The sequence below is a fragment of the Phaenicophaeus curvirostris genome, chromosome 18, assembly GCF_032191515.1.
Source record: "Phaenicophaeus curvirostris isolate KB17595 chromosome 18, BPBGC_Pcur_1.0, whole genome shotgun sequence".
Lineage (NCBI taxonomy): Eukaryota > Metazoa > Chordata > Aves > Cuculiformes > Cuculidae > Phaenicophaeus > Phaenicophaeus curvirostris.
Window position 1 is genome coordinate 9,199,705 of NC_091409.1, and position 13,941 is coordinate 9,213,645.

Genomic DNA, 13,941 nt, shown 5'->3' on the forward strand with positions numbered 1-13,941 from the left:
GTGGCACCTGGGGCTTTGACTGCCAGGCTGTGTCCTGGCAAATTGGTGGAGTGTGTTCACAGGGTGTTTGGGAGGCTCTTGGTGGTGTCCCATGCTGGGCTGTGTCAGGGCAGTGGGTAGCAAATGTATCGGGCATGCAGGGCAGAGCCAGGACCACCTCTGGGTGCCCAGTGGCAAGGGTGACTGGTCTGGTAGCATCTTGAGACCAGTTGTCACTGTACAGCCCTGGCAGAGGTGTCTGAGCCTGGCTGTGCCCAGGCGCTGGGTCTCCCTGTGGGAGCAAACGTGTTTTTCCATGAGCCAGGCTGGACTGCCAGCCCTGTCTCTCACCCGAGAGCAGTCAGGGGAGGTCACGCAGCTGAGGAAGGATGCTCAGTGCTGGGTGCTGTGAGAGCCAGGCCCGTTTGGAGCCGCCCAGCATCCCCTTTGCAATGCCCTGCCGAGGGCTGTCAGCCTCTTCCCGCCGTGCCTGGGCGCTGGATGCTCTCTGCTGCTCCAGTTTCTCGCTGCGATCTGTGGCCAAGGCAACACGTGGAGGGATACTAAGCCTGTTACATCAGCCCCACAGTCGTAATCCCATCAAAAACATTATCAAGTTACTTTGACACGATCCACTTTCTTTAAACCTGTGTTGATCAGCATTAATTATATTACCCTCTTAATTATTTGCTGCTCCAGTCCCACGTCAGCTGCTCCAGTACCTTGCAGGGACGATGCCAGTGGTGGGATGGACCTGCTCTGGTGTCCCACCTGCGCTGTCCCCAGGCCCAGTGTCTGCACACCTCTGATGGGCTGGGGATGCCCTATCCCTCACCTGCTGGATGCCTTCTGGTTCTGGGGTGGAGGGAGGCAACGCTGGACCCCCTGCGCTCCATCCCTTTGGGCTGTGGGGTGGAACGGTGCTGTGCTGGGTGCAGGCAGATCTCCGGCACCTCCTCACGCCTGCTGTGGGGCCCGGCCTCCTGCCTCCTCACAGAGAACCTCTGGAGTTCATACCTGACCAAGGGCGTGATCGTGGAGAAGCGGGGGCTGCCCTCGGTGAGCCCCCCCGACACCCCGGTGGACATGGACCAGCCCTACGTCTTCAGCGACATGACCTCCTACTTCACCCTGCTCGTCGGCATCTACTTCCCCTCGGTCACAGGTGGGAGCTGCCGCCGGCCTCGGTTGCGTGCGGCGGGCACTGGCTGTACACGTGCCACCAGGTGTGCTCCTGCAGAGCCCCCCGCCTGCCTGCCCCCCGCGCTGGGTGCGGCGGTGGTGGCAGCTTGGGGGTGGATTGCATCCTGCGCATCCCACGCAGCCGCCCATGCTCCAGATCTGACGGTGCCGCTCGGCGCGGCGCTGACGTCCCGCAGCTCCGGTATTTATAGCTCCCGGGGGTGGAGGAGCTCCCCCCCCCACCCCGTCCCAGTCCCAGTCCCGCTGCGGAGCTGCCGTGGGGTGTAGCCACCGGATGCCACCCACAGCACTGCTGGTGCCCAGGGGCTGTCCCAGGCACCGCGATAGCTGGCACTGGACAGACCCTGTGACGCCTCTTGGCACGCGGCCACCGGTACCATCTTGTGTACCGGTAGGTCCTGGGTTTGGCACAAGGCATGTGTCCTCTCTGTAACACAGGCTGAGCCTCAGGTGCTGCATCCCAGCTGCAGGTGCAGCTCTGCGGGCACGGCGGGGTGGCCACCCGGCTGCCGTGGTGGGTGCTCCATGGTGGGAGCTGCTGGCACAGCCGTGTCCCAGCCTGGCCCTCCTTGGAGTGGTGCCAGGGCCTGACCCTGTCCCTGCCACTGCTCCACTCACTGGCCTTGCTTGAACTAATTAAGGGCTAATGAGACGAGTCATTACCAGCATTTTCAGCCTAATCCTTGAGTGACCTCGGACTGTGGCTCTGGAAGTGCTGGGGGACACGGGCAGCAGCAAAGCCAGTGGTGTGCCCGCTCCCCATCCTGGTAGCCCAGTGCCTGGCTGCTCCTGGGGCTCGTGCAGTGCCCGCATGAACCATCCTGCTGGCTGTGATGGGTGAGGGTTAGGGCTCTGCCCACTGTGGCACCGTCCCCTCTTTCCCCAGGCATCATGGCTGGCTCCAACCGCTCCGGAGACCTCCGGGACGCCCAGAAGTCCATCCCCACAGGCACCATCCTGGCCATCGCCACCACCTCCACGGTCTGTATCCTTCAGGGCTTGCCTGAGCCTGTGCTGCTGGGCTGAGGGCAGGGGGGGCTCGCTGTGCCAGGTGGGGATGGGGGTCCCTGCACCCCACTAACAAGGGGCAGGTGGGACTCGGTGTGTCCTCCTGGCTCTCCTTGACCGCCCGACAGATATCAGCTCCGTTGTCCTCTTTGGGGCGTGCATCGAGGGGGTCGTCCTGCGTGACAAGTGAGTGTCCTGGAGCTGGGGGGGTCTTGGGGGGAGCCCAGCAGTACCTCGGGAACACCATCTGGGAATAGGCTGGGGCAGCCGCAGGGGAGGCGGGGTGTGGGGACTGTAGCCAGGACACACTGGGCACACAGGGTGGCACTCAAGGGTTCACAGGGGTCCTGGAGTCAGAGGGCTCTTGAAGGGGCCTGAACTTGTTGGGGCTCGTGTATGCCCCGAGCTCCCCATGTTTTGCTGTGTATCCGCAGTCCTCCTTCCCACACCGGGGCTGCAGGCAGCGTGCTTGTTTGTCAACAGGCAGGGCTGCCTGCGTATCTGGGGCAGCACAGCTCACCACACGCGGCAGGTGACACTTCTGGGTCGCCAGCACCAACACAAACAGCATCCAACCTCAGGCAGTCTTAACCAGCCACCTCCCAGCACAGGGGATGGGGAACCCCTGTCCCACACCGCCCCCTCGCCCCCCAGGGCCACAGGTTGGGGGTGGGGATGGACCCCAGCTACCTGAGTACCCTCTCCCTTGCTCTGCCTCAGGGTCTGGGGGCCATCGGCAGCCCTGTCCCCCTCCAGCGGTGTCCCTTGGGCCGGGTTGGCTGCTGCCGTGCTGGCACGCTCACAGCTCACAGGATGGGGCTGTGGGTGATCTTGTTGCCCTTGCAGGTTTGGTGAAGCTGTCAACGGGAACCTGGTGGTTGGCACCCTGGCGTGGCCATCCCCGTGGGTCATTGTCATCGGCTCCTTCTTCTCCACGTGTGGGGCTGGGCTGCAGAGCCTCACTGGAGCTCCTCGCCTCCTGCAAGCCATCTCCAGGGATGGGATCGTGCCCTTCCTCAGGGTAGGCAACTGCTGAGCACGGCACTACTGGCCACAACCACTCACGGTGGCTCCCGCGAGCGTGACTGACCGGTGGGCGCCAGCACTGCCTCCTCCCGGCACTGCTGCCCTCGCCCCACCGGCATCGGTGTGGTGGTGGGTGGCCACAGCGCGTTCAGCTGTGGTGTTGGTGGAAGGAGCGTGCCGGGAAAGGTCAGGATCCCCTCCCCCCTGCTGCTGTGCCGCTTCATATTTTCTCTGCTCTCTGAAGACGCGTTCTCACAACCTCATCTCTCCAAATCCAACCCGACAGCTTCCCCCAGGGAAGAGAAGGCTAATTTTATCCTCCCTCCTTCACCCTGCCAGCCCCAGCCTGAGCTCTCACTCTCTCACGCTGCCCGTGGCCTCTAATGCATCCGGACACGCGCCCCCAGCCCCCACCCTCACGCCTAGTCCCCTCCGTGTCCCCACAGCCACAGGAGGAGTTGCTCTCCACTGGTGGTGTGTCCATCCCAGGCAAGGGGTGCCGATGAGCTCATCCCGGGTGGGGATTATGGGAGAACGGGGGCTGCTCTGGGTGCAGGGAGGGTGGTGGGCTCTGCTGGGAATGGGGCTGTGCTGGCAGCAGGGGTCAACCCTGGCAGCTCTGGGACTGCTGCTCCAAACGGGATGCAGCTCGGGACATGCGCCAGCTCACGATGGTGCTTGCAGAGCCCTGCTGCACCCAGTCCCTACTTCTAGCCAGGGCAGGGCACGCGAGAGGGTCCAGTCCTGTCGGGTGGCACCAAGCACCCTCGCACTGGCGTTGCAGAGCCCTGATGTGCCTCTCCCTCTGCCCCGCTTCCAGGTCTTCGGCCACGGCAAAGCCAACGGGGAGCCAACGTGGGCCCTGCTGCTCACAGCCTGCATCTGCGAGATCGGGATCCTGATTGCCTCCCTGGACGAGGTGGCTCCCATCCTCTCCATGTAGGCAGCATGCTCTGTCCACGCACCCCTTTGCGAGAGGCGGACGGGCCCGTGCACCCTCCTTGGCCGGGCGGGAGCTGCATGCGGGTCTCTGCTCCCCGGGGGACGATGCATCTGCCTGGGGACGGGGGGGAGCCCACAGGGAGCCCCAGGATCCTTCTTACCTGGTGGGGTGGCCTGGTTGCTCCATGGCCTCAACTCACCTGTCTGTCAGCGGGACCCACTCCAGCACCAGCTGCCCCGGGGCTGGGAGGTGTGCTGGGATCTGGCTGCGACCCTAGCCCAACCTTTGCGCCCGGCTCAGCCCCATGCTTACTCCTGCAGGTTTTTCCTTATGTGCTACATGTTCGTCAACTTGGCATGTGCAGTGCAGACGCTGCTGCGGACACCCAACTGGCGGCCCCGCTTCCGCTACTACCACTGGTGAGCTGGGATGGGATGGTGAGGGGGTTAAGGCACAGACTTCAGTCTGATGGATCGAAGACCCTTTATTGAGTTAGCTGTTTCTTTATATACCCTTTTGGGTTACATGACAGGCTGTCCACAAGGCTACCTACGGTGTATTATTGGCTAAAGGTAGCTGTCCATAACGCTATTACTAACATATTATTGGCTAAACAACCGTGCATGCTAAAAAAACAAGTTACGCTAAAGTTAACTATGTTGATATTTCTCTTCTTTTGCTTTTCTCTCAGTTGGTACTTGCTCCCACTGAACTAGCTCTTGGTTTTGTCTCGGCTCTCTGTTTCAAGGTCTTGTCAGAGTTGCTTGATATCAACAAGGCCCACAACATCGAGTCCTTCTTCCCTGTAAAATGTCTCCACAGGATGGGATGGGGTGGGAAGGGGTGTCTCGGGCTGCCTGGGGCTGGGGACCCTGACTCCCCCATGGGGCTGGGCACACTGACAGTGCGGTGCTCCCCGCAGGACCCTCTCCTTCCTGGGCATGAGCCTTTGCCTGGCGCTGATGTTCATCTGTTCCTGGTACTACGCGCTCGTGGCCATGCTGATCGCTGGTCTCATCTACAAGTACATTGAGTACCGCGGGTAAGAGTGACCGAGGGTGCAGACCCTGCCCAGCACCCACAGCCATTCCTCACACCCCTCTCAGCTCGGTGGGGCTGCTCCTTCTGGAATGCTCTGCGGTGCCAGAGCGCTGTGCCACGGATGGAGCCACAGGCGTCCCTTATACTGCTGGTTCCCACAGGGCGGAGAAAGAGTGGGGCGACGGTATCCGGGGGCTGTCCCTGAGCGCAGCCCGCTATGCGCTGCTGCGGCTGGAGGAGGGTCCCCCCCACACCAAGAACTGGAGGTAAGGCTGGGGGGCCGGGCCACCGGGGTGGGGCGGTTTGGGCGCCAGTGCTGACTGCAGAACCGTCTTTCCAGGCCACAGCTGCTGGTCCTGGTCCGTGTGGATCAAGAGCAGAACATGGTGCACCCGCAGCTCCTGTCCTTCACGTCACAGCTCAAGGCTGGCAAGGGCCTCACCATTGTGGCCTCTGTGCTGGAAGGGACCTTCCTGGACAACCACCCGCAGGCACAGAGGGCAGAGGAGGTGAGAGGTCCCTGTGCTGGGGCCAGATCCTGCCCACAGTGGGTGCCTACGACTGTCCCTGAGAGCCTGGGGGGGTTACTGTCCGCTGGCCAAGGCTGTTGGCCCCGGCTGACTGGGACAGCACTGGGGAAGCAGGGGGCAGAGCTCGGTGACTCCATGCTTCACCGGTGCTCGGGGCACTGCAGGGACCTCTGGACCCCTGTCCCCTCCCCAGATACCAGTGACACCAGGCACTGGTCCTAATCTTGGCCAGCTCTGGCAGGGCTTGACACAGGATGGCACGGCACAGCATGGCACAGTGCCCGGCGAGCGACCGCTGTGCTGAGCCGCCCCTCAGCTGCCCCACAGCTACTGCAGCCCCGACTCTCCCCACAGCCCCTGTGCCAGGCTGGGTGGGAGACAGGAGCTTTCCTGCACCGGAGTGAGAGCCCTCCCCCTCCACACCAGCCGGGCGGCACGTTAATGAGATTAAGCCCTCGGAAGCAAACAGTTTCTCTCCCATGCAGACGTGTTATAATTTCTCTGAGTAAATAACTCTAATTGCTGCTCTGCCGCCCGTCAGAGCCCTGGCACAGGGACATGCTCTGCTCGGCACGGCACAGAGCCACGCGCCAGCTCCCACAGCCCCTCCTGGCCCAGGGCCACCAGCGTGCCATGGGGCACGGAGCCCTGGGCACCCTGCGGGGATGTGCACCCCTCACCCAGCACCCTGCACCCCTCACCCCATAGCCTGTCCCCTGCACCTCGCCTGGCCCCACAGCAGCTGACCCCTCTCCCCCTTGCCAGTCCATCCGCCGGCTGATGGAAGCGGAGAAGGTGAAGGGCTTCTGCCAGGTGGTGATTTCCTCCAACCTGCGGGACGGCATGTCTCACCTCATCCAGTCCAGCGGGCTGGGAGGGCTACAGCACAACACGGTGCTGGTGGGTTGGCCCCGCAACTGGCGCCAGAAGGAAGACCACCAGACCTGGAGGAACTTCATCGGTACGCGCTGCGGAGGGTGGGCATGGTGGGGCTGGAGGGGTCTCTGAGTGGGGCTGGAGGTGCTGTAAGTGGGTCTAGGGGGGCTGCAAGCAGGGCTGGGGGCCTGCAAGCTGCCCTGGTTGATGTGACCCTTCCCCTTGTAGAGCTGGTGCGAGAGACCACGGCCGGGCACCTCGCTTTGCTGGTGGCCAAGAATGTCACAATGTTCCCGAGCAACCAGGAGCGGTTCTCAGAGGGCCACATCGACGTCTGGTGGATCGTCCACGATGGGGGGATGCTCATGCTGCTGCCCTTCCTCCTGCGGCAGCACAAGGTACCCCAGGCTCTGTGGCGTGGGGCACGGGGCCAGGGGCATCCCCACCGAGCCATGGCCATGCCCTCCTCCCTCGCAGGTCTGGCGCAAGTGCAAGATGCGCATCTTCACGGTGGCGCAGATGGATGACAACAGCATCCAGATGAAGAAGGACCTGACCACGTTCCTGTACCATTTGCGCATCAACGCGGAGGTGGAGGTGGTGGAGATGGTGAGTGCTGGGGTAGGGGCTTGTGCCACAGGCTGGGATGCTGCGCGTTGAAGAGCCAGACAGACCCTGCCTGGGGACGCAGTGTCATGGGGGACACGCAGGTCCACACAGGGCCAGGCTGGAAGCATTGAGCACAGCTCAAACCGCCCCATGGTTTCTCCTGTCCCCACCCCTGCAGCATGAGAGCGACATCTCTGCCTACACCTACGAGAAGACTCTAGTGATGGAGCAGCGCTCCCAGATCCTCAAGCAAATGCACCTCACCAAGAATGAGCGAGAGCGGGAGGTGAGGCTGCAGAACAGGCTGGGTGGGATCTAAGCCCCATGGTGGCTGTGCCACCAGCCAAGCTGCCGCTTGGCTCTGCGCACTCATCCTGCTGGGGAGCTGGGGCTGCAGGCTGCCCCACTTCCCTGGCTGACCCCATCCCGCACAGATCCAGAGCATCACTGATGAGTCTCGTGGCTCCATCCGGCGCAAGAACCCAGCCAACACCCGCCTACGCCTCAACGTCCCTGAGGAGCAGGCGGGCGATGGCGAGGAGAAGCCAGAGGAAGAGGTGAGGGGCTGTGCCAGGATGGGGTCTGGGTAGGTGACTGGCCTTGTCCCCTGCCCACCATCTCCCTCTCCTCTCTGCAGGTCCAGCTCATCCACGACAAAACCACCACCACCTTCTCCAGCAGCTCCCAGTCCCCTGGCGACGAGGTGGAAGCGGCCCCCGAGAAGGTGCATCTCACCTGGACCAAGGAGAAGTCTGTGACCGAGAAAAACAAGGCCAAGAGCCCCGTCAGCCCTGAGGGCATCAAGGACTTCTTCAACATGAAGCCGTATGGCCCTGCATCCTGCCACCCTGTCCACCCACACCCTGTGGCCCTGGCCATCCCTGCCCTCCCCGCAGGGCCCTGGCTGCACCAGCTCGGTCCTTGCTCTGAGCGGGTCCCCAGCAGTGCGAGTCCCCTGGGCTTGTCCCTGCAGAGGGGCTGGGGGGGTCCCTGCACAGACCTGTGCCAAGGAGGGATGGGGCACGCGGGCAGCATGCACTGCGGGGACTCAGGGTGCGCACTGCGGGGACTCAGGGTGCACACTGGGTGCTCACGTCTTCTCTCTCTCTCTCTCTCTCTCTCTGCTCCCTGGCTGCATTGTGATCCTGGCAGTGAGTGGGAGAACCTGTAAGTCTGGGTTTGCCTGGGTGCTGGGTCCCAGGGTGGGGGCTGCTGGGTCCCAGGGTGGGGGGAGCTGGGCCACGGCTTGCGGGGGGCAACACACCTGGAGCCACTGCAGTTGCCCCCATGCATAAGAGTAGCTCTGTGCGTCACCACGGCTGCTGCTGGCCCCTGCGCAGACTCTGTGTGCCATGCGGTGCCCGCACCGTGTGCTCCCCGGCTGCCAGCAGCTCCCTGGAGGGCTGGGCACCTGAACTATCACCCGTGCTCTTGGTTTCTACTGGTTCCCACATGGCTCAGCCCTGAGCAGCTCACAGCCCCTGGTGCCAGGCAAAGCTTGCTGCTCCCTGTGCCCTTGCTGCAGGCCAGCCCTGGACCCCTCTGCGCAGGAGGGCGGCTGGCATCGCAGCTCTGGGGTGGCTGCATGTGTTCCTGCGCCCACGCACACTGTCACCCGCAGGAACCAGTCCAACGTGCGGAGGATGCACACGGCCGTGAAGCTCAACGAGGTGATTGTGAAGAAGTCCCAGGACGCCAAGCTGGTCCTGCTGAACATGCCAGGGCCTCCCCGCAACCGGAAAGGAGACGAGAACTGTATCCTTCCTGCAGGGCTGCTGCCTCAAGGCTGGCACCAACACCCCTCTCTGCAGTGGGACATGGGGCTGTGACTCCCCTAAGGCTGCTCAGTCTCGTATGTGAGTGTCAGGGCACAGGTCCAGCCTGGACCCCCCACTAACTTAAAGGAGGTTGTGGAGAGGAGGGTGCTGGCCTCTTCTCCCAAGTGACAGGGGACAGGACGAGAGGGAATGGCCTCAAGCTCTGCCAGGGGAGGTTTAGGCTGAACATTAGGAAAAAAATTTTCACAGAAAGGGTCATTGGAACAGGCTGCTCAGGGAGGTGGTTGAGTCACCTTCCCTGGAGGTGTTTAAGGCACGGATGGACGAGGTGCTGAGGGACATGGTTTAGTGTTTGATAGGAATGGTTGGACTCAATGATCTGGTGGGTCTCTTCCAACCTGGTGATTCTCTGATTCTATGATTCTCCTCCTGCCTCTGGCTGTGTCCAACAGCCTGTGTTGGCACCAACTGCCTGTCTGATGCATGCAGGGCAGCTGGTGGGGCCACAGGGTGTTGCACCCACACATATAACATGACAGCACATCATAGGATGTGGGCAGGGATCCACACAGCCGTGGTCCCTGTGTTGTGTTGCCAGTGCAGGCAGGCTCCCCAGCCCCTCGGCTCAGGTCTGACCCTTCATCTTGGGCTCTAGTGCAGGGCTGTTGTGGTGCAGGCTCACCTCCCCCAGCACAGGCAGGCAGGGATGGCACAGAGCTGTCCCCGTGCTCCATCGTGGCGTTGGTTCTCCTTGACAGACGTGCAGACATGGAGTTCCTGGAGGTGCTGACAGAGCACCTGGACCGAGTGCTCCTGGTGCGTGGCGGCGGCCGGGAGGTCATCACCATCTACTCCTGAAACATGGTGCCAGAGAGAGGTTTGTCTGCACGCTGAGCGCCCCGCCACCCCCTTGCACCACACTCCTGGAGGGGAGGAGGAAAAGCCTGATGGCACCCGGCGTGCGGAAACCTCACCCGCCCTCAGCCGTGCCCCTGATCTCTCCATTCAAATCGCAGCACCAGATCTTCCGGGAGCATCCAGCACCAGAGCAGCTGTTCCTCATTGCAACATCACAGCACTGCTGTCCTTGTTTATATATAAATACATACACTGTACCGCGGACTGAGCACCAGAGCCCAGCGCTGCCGCCACCGCCCGTCCCCACCAGCCCCACCGCTGCTGCTTCAGTGCCCGGACGGGCAGGAGGGCGGCTGTGCCAAGACGGGCGCCCAGCCCCGCCGTGCTGCTACCCCCGCGCGGAGCCTGGCCGGACGCGCCTGTGCCCTGTGACCGCCCGCCGCTCGCACCCTGCCTCCCGCGGAGGCGCTGGGAGAAGAGAGAGGCCACCAGCACGCTTTCTTCGCCAGATGCTCCTCTCCCTACCTCTGGCAGTGCCCGGGGATGCTCCCCACGGCACTGCCCCCCAGCTGCCCCTCGCCAGGACGGGCCCAGACAACCCCACTGCCCTGCTGCCTTGGCGCTGCTCGTCTCTGGAGGCCGTGGGCTGAGCTCGTGGAGATACAGTGTCACGGTTTGGAGGGGGCAGAGGGTGGGAGGCAACGGTGGGAGGTCAGGTGCTGGAGCGCAGCGATCCTGCAATAGCACAAGCCCTGGTCTGGGTGGGCGAGAGGTGCTCCCTGTCCCTTTTCCCACTGACCCCAGGTTCTCTCTGCCCTGGTGCTCTCCTGGTGCTTATGCAGTGGTCGCAGTGTGGAGCTGCAGTGTCCTGAGCCGTGCAGAGGCCCCACAGTGCGCTGCGTGAGCCAGGGCCGCTCTCTGGCTGCTGGAGCTGCATGGGTGCCGCTGGACCCCTGGGCACCAGCACCTGCTCTTGGCTTGGGTGCAGAAGAGTCCTGTCCAGTCCCATCCCATCCCACTCTCTCCCCGACCACGCTGCACTGGGTGCACCAGGGGCTCTTGGCACCACCAGGGGCTCTTGGCACCACCAGCCCAGCTGGTCCCAGCACCTGCCTGTGCTCCCCAGGGCTTTGCTGCTCCATAGCTCCAGCCCCAGCGGTCACAGATGGTGCCACGAGGCTGTAGGAAAGTTCTGAGCTTTGCGGAGTTTAACATAAGCAGTCTGTTTGCTGGTCTGACAGGGTTGGACCCTGCAGCAAGGGGTGGCTGTTGGGGTCCCACCGCTCCCCAGCATCACAGCGTGGCCTCACCCGGCCACGAGGCCGCTGCAGCCCCAGGCTCTGTCCCCTCCCGCCAGCCCACACTGCAGTCGGGATGGTTCAAACACGTTTGAGCTTTGGCAGCAGCTGCAGGGTCGCCCCCGTGTCCCCACCCCAGCATCTCTCATGCCAGAGAAACTGAGGAGCTTTTAACAAATGTGAATGGTTCCAGGAACCACGCAGGAAGTGGTGCCGGGGCAGCCAACGCGCCCACCGGTGCCCGCCCTGGCCCCATGTACATAGTGTAGATAATACAGTACATGTATTTTTAAAGTGATCATATTTATGTTAATAGAACCAGATGAAGTCTATATATAGAGATCTATATCTATTCAGAGAGATGCAGGGCTCTGCTAGTGCCGGGCCATGGGGACAGGCGGCCAGGCTGCTCCTGCACGGAGCGGGTGCCCACCCATCACACCGGGCGCTCCGGCCACCGGCAGCCCCTGGGAAAGGGCCAGGTCGCAGGTTCATTCTCTTCTCAACTTAGCTTTTAAGAGTTTTCAGGGAAAAGAAGTCACAGACTTTTCTGAACTTGTTTCACTGCAGATTTGAGCTTCCACTCGAAGTGCAGCCTGCTAAGAGTTGCCCTCTCCTGGCAGCGCTGGCTGCCTCGTGCCAGCGCTTTGTCCCGCAGCCAGAGCCGAGCCCCTGCACTGGTGCCCTCCCCTCCTCGCCCCACAAACCGCTGCCCAGCACCGCCCTGGCCAGCACATAGGGAGCAGCTGCTGCCGCAGCGTCCTACAGCTGCGCCCAGCCTGCCCACCTCTGAGAGCCACTGGCACCCTCAGCTCCTGCCTCGCCGAGGGAGCAAACTCCCTCTGCACTGGGTGGCTCCCATCCCTGCTCCCTCTGCAGAGCTCCTCTGCTACTCCAGGTTCAGGCCAAAGCTGCTTAGGGCCACCGGGATAAAAAACAGTGAGGGCTTTTGATGTTGGGGTGGGCTTTTTCGCTTTAGGATACCACTTGTTCACACTCCCAGACCAAACTCAAGCCCCAGTTGTACAGCTGTGCCTGCTCAGACCCTGCTCCTACATTTCCATCACTCCCAAAGTGCCTCCCTTCAGTCCCAGCCCAACTTTCTGCTGTGGCAGCTCAACTGGCTGCGGGGCTGCATTGGCCTTTGCTGCAGACTCTGGTGCAGGAGCTGAGCCTGGGGCCACGGGGAGCGCTTGCAGGTGACCATCAGGGTAAACTGAGACCTGGCTGCAGCATGAGAGCTGCAGGTTGATCAATGGTGCGGACACACAGTGCCGCACTCCGGTCCTGCCGGCGCCGACGGAGCCGGCAGGCAAGGAGAAACCTCCGTGAGATTTGGGAAGGGCAGCCCCATGGGAACCAGGATTTGCTGGTGTCTGGCTGCCCTGCCCCTTGAAGCTGCTCCTACGCCACCATGCATGAGCTCACGTGCCGTTTCCCGCCTCCTACAATTATTTGAGGCCCTTCTGCAGCGACAGGGAGGCGTGCGCAGCAACCGCCCACTCACCGCACATGCCAGCACCACGCTTGTTGGGCCTAGAACGCTTGCCAGCAGCTCTGCCGCTCAAAAGCCGCTACCCGCTCCCGGCAGCCCTCTCCAGTTCCAGCCTGGCTGTTGCCGCGCTGCCTCGGCTCGCTCCTGCTTTGGCTGGGGGTTCAAGGCGGTGCCTGCAGAGCAGCGCAGGCTGCAGGCCAGGGCACGCTCCTCAGCTCAGCTTCGCTTCATCAGCTCCCCAGCATCACCCGTGGGTCCTGTCCCCCCTCAGCACTTCAGCCCCTCAGGTTAACGCTGCAGTCCTGGCTTCCCAGGGGAACCCTTTCCATTGCTGCCACTGGAAAAAGGCATTCCCCTTCCTCATTCCCCGGCAAGAGCAGGGGCACGGCTCGAGACAGAGCCAGGGCTGCCGCAACACCCCTGCCAGGCACAACTTGGCTGTGGCAAGCAAGGCGCTGGTTTCCGGAGCGCGCTGGAGAGGGCCAGTCCTAGCAGACAGCACTGCATGTTAGTTTACAAACCCAGCCCTGCACGTTTGGCCTCTGCGAGTGTTCGGTTTTCCCATGGAGCACCCTTCTGCTGTTCCACCGTTGTGAAGACAAGTGTTCTCCTCCGGTAGACATGCAAGTTCCTCCTTGGCACATGCGCAGACACGTTTGGGTTTTGTTCCAGACAGGAAGGTCTTGACCCCCATTAGTTTCCCCAGCTGGCACGGGGCTCGCAGCCGCCTCCGGCCAGCGCTGCACCCCAGGCTGGCGATGGCGCAGGCTCCAGTCCCTTCGCTGCAGCCACTGCGGTGCCGGCACAGGCAGCGCCGAGCCGTGCCAGCGTGGGTCTTCGGCGGGGCGAGAGGGCAAATGAGGTACTGCACGAGGGCGAGAGCTGCACTAGAAGCATCAAGACCTCCTCTGTGTAGCAGGACTAAAACCTAGCAGGAAGACCAAAGGGTCTGAGATTTGCTGGTGACACCACTTTCTGTGCTACCTGTGCAATATATTTGTTATGAATGTTACCACAGTCGGCCCATCTGATATCTTTTACTTACTGTAGCTTGATGTTCTACGTCCATCCAAGTGACTTTTATTCGAGTGCAATATTTCAATAGACACGTAGTGACCTAAGTAGGCTTTGTGTTTTAAGAGAATCTGTGTGCAGAGCAATGCAATTTAGTTTAAAACCTTGTAAATAAAACAGATAGCAAACCAAAAAAAAAAAAAACCCACAAAAAAACAACAACAACAAAAAAAGGAGTATTAGGCTTGCATTTAATTTCTGTGAGTGTTTGTGTTGTGCACTA

The 13,941-nt window shown here is 62.0% G+C and overlaps 1 protein-coding gene across 4 annotated transcripts in view; it reads left to right on the forward strand.

The window, feature by feature from the left end:
• Positions 1–13,941, forward strand: part of SLC12A5 (solute carrier family 12 member 5) — a 93,918-nt gene that overhangs the window by 17,259 nt on the left and 62,718 nt on the right. For 2 of the 4 annotated variants that reach the window (XM_069871885.1, XM_069871887.1), the window contains exons 9-27: positions 977–1,144; positions 2,069–2,167; positions 2,319–2,376; positions 3,037–3,211; positions 4,037–4,155; positions 4,480–4,578; positions 5,082–5,201; positions 5,362–5,466; positions 5,541–5,709; positions 6,496–6,691; positions 6,835–7,004; positions 7,084–7,215; positions 7,394–7,501; positions 7,650–7,772; positions 7,853–8,040; positions 8,368–8,382; positions 8,837–8,970; positions 9,760–9,870; positions 10,010–13,877. In XM_069871885.1, coding sequence (XP_069727986.1) covers positions 977–1,144; positions 2,069–2,167; positions 2,319–2,376; positions 3,037–3,211; positions 4,037–4,155; positions 4,480–4,578; positions 5,082–5,201; positions 5,362–5,466; positions 5,541–5,709; positions 6,496–6,691; positions 6,835–7,004; positions 7,084–7,215; positions 7,394–7,501; positions 7,650–7,772; positions 7,853–8,040; positions 8,368–8,382; positions 8,837–8,970; positions 9,760–9,851 — 2,270 coding nt within the window. In that variant the 3' untranslated portion in view covers positions 9,852–9,870; positions 10,010–13,877. Of the gene's footprint in view, positions 1–976; positions 1,145–2,068; positions 2,168–2,318; positions 2,377–3,036; positions 3,212–4,036; positions 4,156–4,479; positions 4,579–5,081; positions 5,202–5,361; positions 5,467–5,540; positions 5,710–6,495; positions 6,692–6,834; positions 7,005–7,083; positions 7,216–7,393; positions 7,502–7,649; positions 7,773–7,852; positions 8,041–8,367; positions 8,383–8,836; positions 8,971–9,759; positions 9,871–10,009; positions 13,878–13,941 lie in introns of those variants that run through there. The other 2 variants (XM_069871886.1, XM_069871889.1) reach the window with 2 other exon arrangements.